The sequence below is a fragment of the Heteronotia binoei genome, chromosome 12, assembly GCF_032191835.1.
Source record: "Heteronotia binoei isolate CCM8104 ecotype False Entrance Well chromosome 12, APGP_CSIRO_Hbin_v1, whole genome shotgun sequence".
NCBI lineage: Eukaryota > Metazoa > Chordata > Lepidosauria > Squamata > Gekkonidae > Heteronotia > Heteronotia binoei.
This window is the reverse complement of record NC_083234.1, coordinates 51,670,486-51,676,485: the sequence shown is the minus strand read 5'-3', so window position 1 is coordinate 51,676,485 and position 6,000 is coordinate 51,670,486. Positions and strand designations below refer to the sequence as shown.

Genomic DNA, 6,000 nt, shown 5'->3' with positions numbered 1-6,000 from the left:
TTTTCCTTGCCAAATATAAGGAACTTTATAGAATACAGTAAAAGAAGAAAAATTAAATGAAGGACGGACAAAGCATGTTAAATATTTTGTCTCTATTTACATTTCTCCCACAATAATCTGTTTTAAAACATACTGCTCTTCAAGTTATTGGGTATTTTTATCTTTTAAATCTTGGTGAAAGTGCTTTTTTTTTAAAAAATCTTTCTCTATTTACAGTTTAAAATCAGAATCACATAAAACACCCAGGATGCTGTATAGAGAGATCCTGTTTTTCTGTGCCGGTGCACTAAGATTGAGAAGGTTTTCTAGTAAACAAATGCTATGTACAGGTTTTCATTTGCAAGCTGTCTTTTTCTCAAAAGGCACCTGTTAAGTGCAGAAGGTGACCAAGTATTATAATCCAGTTTCAAATCTCTAACAGGTTTTTGCTTTTGTGGCCTTCTGCACTTCTGAGAAACCGCACAAACACAAGCTCCTCAAAGCCAGTGGGATTTGCTCTGCTGAAGAAGTCTCATTTTTCTGCAGAAAGACCTGCAGAAAAAGATGGCAATAGACTCTTACCTGCTGTCACTAGAGTTTACCACCATCCAATCTGAAGACAGACCCCATTTCAGGTTGCAGAGATGTTTTTAGGGGCCACCTCCAGATTAGAAGGTTCCATCCTATGAAAGTTAAACCAGGATTTCCCCAATGGATCTGATAGGAGCACCTTAAGTCCATTAGGAATTTCATTCTTTAGCTCAATATATTTCTGGTATGAGTGAAATTCACCCAGTTTAAAGACCTATTTGCCCAAAGTCCCTCTCATACACATCAGTCTATTACCATACATTTTTATCAATCAGTCTTCCCCACCAGGATCATAACTGATTTAAACCAAATGTGATCCCCAAACTGGTTTTGGTGCAGTTTAGGTGGCATGAGATGTGAACTGGAGTAAATTCCACTGTAATTTAGGGATGGCCGTTATAATTTTAGTTAACCAAAGCTTCTCTCCAAGGGAGATCTGGCTTCAAATTGGTCTAGCCACTTATGTGAATCAGCATTCCTAAGACAACTTGCACAATTGATTGAGATGGGTGGGTTGCTTTAAAAATTATGATTTAAAGTTTTAAAAGCACCAACTGTGTTGCAATAATTTGACATCACGTAATTGTAGACTTTTTCCTTTAAAAAAACCCCAAAATGGCACCAGAAAAAAAATTAACTTACAAGAAGCTGCTTGATTTCATTTTTGCATTTGAAAATGTCCACTTGCACAGAGAGGACATTTTCATTTGGTAAGCATGCACCAGTGGAAAATGCAGTGCAAAGAAGATCAGCTGAGTCCTTCTTTCTCTTGGACTCTGCACCAGAGATGATAAAAACAGGCCATGGCCTCCCCACCCCAGGACAATCCGACCAAACTTTGCAATATGGGTTTTTGGGGTGGTTTCTGAAAGATACAGTAGTTCATCCTGAGATTTTTGTTTTTACAAAGTCTAATTTACATCTTTTAGTGCTATAGAGCAGAAGGATACAAACTGATATGGACAACAGTCTGAAATAGCCCAAACCAGCTTTTCTCTCCTCTGTGGGAATTATTCTACAGGCTTAGAAGTTGTGAAATGCAGCTGTGGGAAGGCAAACAAGACTACTTTCTCTGTATCCTACTGTGTTCTTTCCACAGAATGAAACAAAGCGAAACATATGAACTAGGTATACTCCTTTAAATGTTGTTTGATATGGACCGCATTCTACATGGATTTCTCCCCACCCCCCAAACCCACCTTTCCTCCCTCTCTATGACTAACTTCTCTCTGTTGTTTATCCTCCCTCCCCTTTATATGAATTTAGCAAGATTTAACTGCTGATGGAGAAAAACTAAACTAGCTTCATTTTAGGCACATCATGCAACTTTTTTCACTTAATCTTTTCATTCTTTTTTCACTTAATCTTTTCACAAGGGAAGGGGGTTTATTTTTGTATTTTTTAAATCTCACTGTTCTTCTTCAGGCTAACAAACACCTAAACCAGGTCAAAAGAGGTAAATTCACATCCACGTTAATTCCATAACTACTGCAATGTGATAGCCTTATTAGCCAATTTGGGTCAGAATCATTTTGTGCCAGTCCTTATTGAGATTCAAGCATCAACGTGCATAAACCACATCCATGTTAATACTCAGCCCCTGACAGAGGGCACAGTCTCTGAGATTCAGAGGTTTAGGCTTCAGTTACTTGCATGCATGTGTGTGTAGAATGGGCAGGGGAAATGTCTCTCTGTTCCTTGGTTTTACAAAGAGTGAATGATTCTGACAAGGAGTAACAAAAGTTTCTATTCAAAGATGGCAAAGACCCATTGAAAAGGAAGTAACTGCTTAGATATAATTCATTGTCACGCAGCTTGGATCTCTATATCATCTCCACCAAACCTTTTCCCTGCAACAATCTACTGTATCTGTAAGAAACGTTCAGGCAGCAAATTAAGCACCTCATTTCATTACAAATCCCCCCCCAATTGAAAGTATGTGTTTTCAGGTGGCCTCCAAGGCTGAGATTTCCACCAGCACAGAAGTGAATTGTACAGATTTTTTTATCTGGTTTAGTATGGGGTGGGGCTTATTTTTTCCATTTAAAATTGCTTCTTCAGAACTGTAATAATATTTTGTTAAAAATCCAATAAATATGTACTTGAAATGGAATTTAAAAGCTTTCCTTTGTGAAAGGACACTATAAATTTATCTATTCTTGTGATGAACAAGGATAGATTTTTTTTCCTTAAAAATGCAGAGATATAAATATTGGATTACTGAAAAAAATGTTAATAGCAATAAGTTTCTTTAACTCTACTTCTAAGTGTAGATCTCAGAAATGCCGCACTTGGCTAGATTTCGTTTGTTTTCTCTCTGACATCCGCTAGGAAAAAGCACCACAAACCAGCACTGTCTTCCAGTGCTGCAGACTTTGAGGTAAGATGGCCATATGTGAGTGGTATTTTTCTCATATCCAGCGACTGTACGGTCCAGTTACCTTGGTATAGGCGTAAGAGGACACAGTGATAGCAGAGTTTGTTGGAATGGCCAGGGCCTGCCGTGTTGGGACAGAGTCCTTTTTTTCCTTGTGTTCAGGCTCTGCAGCCAGGCCGCCTCCCCATTTCCGCTTCTTGCCAAAAGCTTTGATGTCCTGCTGAAGGCCGAGCCTAGCTGCCTCCTCTTGCCTTGCCCTTGCTCTCTCTGCCAGCTGTTTCATTTTTGCTTCCCAAAGAGCAAGTCCATGATTGGGCTGGTTCAAATTCTTGTGCTGGTAGAATACCAGAGAGATGCGTGTGGGATGACACCGGTTGGGTTTCTTCAGAGGGGTGGTGGCATGCAGCTCTCGCCTCGCGCATTCAATGAGGATAGATCCATGGGCTGGAGCCACTGCCACTCCACCGATGTTTTCATCTAGGAAGTTGTGTTCACTATCTGACCATACTTCCTCCTCTTCCTCCCTCTCCTCCTCTTCCTCCTCCTTGATGCTCTTGTCAGCTGACTCTTCCATGCTGTCATCTAAACTGAAAGGGTCCCAAGGGGGCCTTTCTTGGTGACCAACATCTGGCAACGTCGCACTGCCCTCTGCTTTCAAGGAAGCAAATGGCTTCTCTCCACACCCCGCTGATGCCATAGTTGACAAAGAACCAAAGGAACTCCATGACCTATTGTGTAATCCTGTGCCAGGTGTTGGTGTTCTCCTGTCATCCACCTTGGCAGAACCCCAAAGCTCCTCTTGAAGCCTTGAGCTTCCCTGGGTGGAACCAAAGTTCAGTTGCCCAAGGTTCCAGGGTTTCTCCTGAAAATTTGAATTTGCTGAACTGGAAAATGCCAAAGAATTTTCATTGGCTTTGCAAGGGCTCCATGATTTTCCAAGTACATCAGGGCCAAGTGGCAGCGGCTGCCCTTCTCCAGGAAACAAGTTCCACTGTTTTTCCAGTAGACGGGACTGTGGTAACCTGGTAGTGTTTGAGTGGGAACTGAAGAAATTCAATTTATTCTGTGTGTTTGCACCGAGCACACTGGCATTGTCACTAGGCGTAAACATGTTCCACGGGCTCTCAGTGTCACCAGTCCTGCTGAAAGAAGACTCATTTTTGTTGGCTTTAAAAGGGCTCCATCGTTGTTCTGATCCTCCATTCTGAGATGACAGGGGCAAATCGGATTTCAGACCACAATGTTGTCCGCTAACAGAAGCGGCCCTTTGAACAGACTCCATGTGTGACAAAGAGTCCATTGGCTCTTGCTTGATTGTTCGGTTGTTGAAACAGTTTGCATTTTGTGCAAATGGCAGGACTTCTGCAGGGACTGAGTTAGACCTCTGAGGCACAGCTGCTGTTTTACCTGTATGCCTATTGGCTCTCTCATAGGTGCGCTGGTGGTGGTTTTTGTTTTGTACTTTGGGAGGGATTTCATCTGCCAATTCAGAATTCCTGTAAGGATGGCTCAGGTTATCTTGCAACATCTGAACGTCAGGCTTTTTCTCGTAGGTGTTGCTTAGCCAAGGTGAGGTCCTTGTATCGCCGTAATTCAAAAACTGAGAGTGGAACATATGATTGCTGGAAAATCCATAGTACCCAAAAGATGGAAGTGAGAACTTTGAATGCAGCCCATTCATGGAAGGCAGATTAGGTTGTGCATAGTAGGAATGGTAAGAGTAAACACTGTTCATGCTGTATGGGTCAGAGGGCCTGCAGTTCCCCAGCACAGAATAGCTTTCCACCACAGCATTTCCATTGTATTTGAAACTGTTGTAATGATTCTGAGGTTCCACCTTGATGGAAGGTTTGACCGACTGCTGCGGGAATCCACCTTTCAAGGCTGCATCTGTGGGCACAGCACCAAAGTTAAGATCAGTTTGCAGAAACAGCATCACTTCCTTAGTACAAGTCTTTGAAGGCAGAAGCTGTACCCTCAGCCAGTGTTCCCTCTAAGCTGAGTTAGTGTGAGCTAGCCCACAGTTTTTTAGCCTCTGGCCTATGCATTTTTGTCTTAGAGCTCAGGAAGGATGGCCCCAGAGCAAACTAATTTATTCAGTAACCAAATCGCTTGCTCACAACTTTAATGCCAGTAGCTCACAAAGTAGAATTTTTGCTCACAAGACTCCACAGCTTAGAGGGAGTACTGCCCTCAGCTGAAGGACACATTCACACTATGTCTGTGACTCTTAGGTCTCATCTAGGGTGGATACAGACAACCATTTACCAGGTGGTGACTTACCACTGTATGCATGTAATGGCTGGTAAGCTGATTGTCTAGGTAAGAAGAATTCACCCCTTTCTGAGCCTATTTTTTTTTTAAATCTGGGAATCTTCCTCCTTCTCCCTATGTGCCTCTTCTCTTCCAGTATCTCACTTGTTGAAGGCCTTATTTAGCATCTGTGCCTCTGCTCTGAGTTGCTGCAACTGTGTGCAACATCCTCATTTTTTATGCCCTCACAGACTGGTATGCAAACCACACAGTCCTGCAAAGTACACCCCAGCCACATGACTTCCTTGGCATGATCCTCTTAACCCTAACCCTTAACAACTGGAATAGTGCTGTTATCTGATCCCTTCAGGGTAAAGATGAGGCATAAATGAGTAAATTCTCAAGCTGTGCAAGTAAATTTTTTGAGGGCCAGTTTTTTTTGTAATGGAGAACAGATTTTGTTTCCTGTCCTGTGGGACCTCTCTAGCAGTACTGAGGATTCCTTTTCTGCATTTCACTTCTGTCACCGAAAGCAAGGAAGTGAAACAAACAAGAACCATTCACTGAATCATCTACATTAGCGGTTTTCAAACTAAATTCTGATGAATCCTTAAGTCTTGTGGTAGCTTCTTAGGGTCTCCTAAATAGGAACATCAACAACAGAAGAGAATCTTGGCCCAGCATTACCAATCTTCCCCTCCAGTGTGCATCTATTAGAGAACATTGGCTATCTCCCAGATTGCACTGATAGGACAGAGAGGGCAATGAGAAGACCAAGCAGGCCCGGCTAGGACTCCAAG

The 6,000-nt window shown here is 42.2% G+C and overlaps 1 protein-coding gene across 6 annotated transcripts in view; it reads right to left on the bottom strand.

Annotated features, from left to right (window-relative positions):
• Nucleotides 1–6,000, bottom strand: part of TET3 (tet methylcytosine dioxygenase 3) — a 104,630-nt gene continuing 98,630 nt past the window's right edge. For all 6 annotated transcript variants that reach the window (XM_060251292.1, XM_060251293.1, XM_060251295.1 and 3 more), the window contains one exon: nt 1–4,837. In XM_060251292.1, coding sequence (XP_060107275.1) covers nt 2,982–4,837 — 1,856 coding nt within the window. In that variant the 3' untranslated portion in view covers nt 1–2,981. The remainder of the gene's footprint in view (nt 4,838–6,000) is intronic.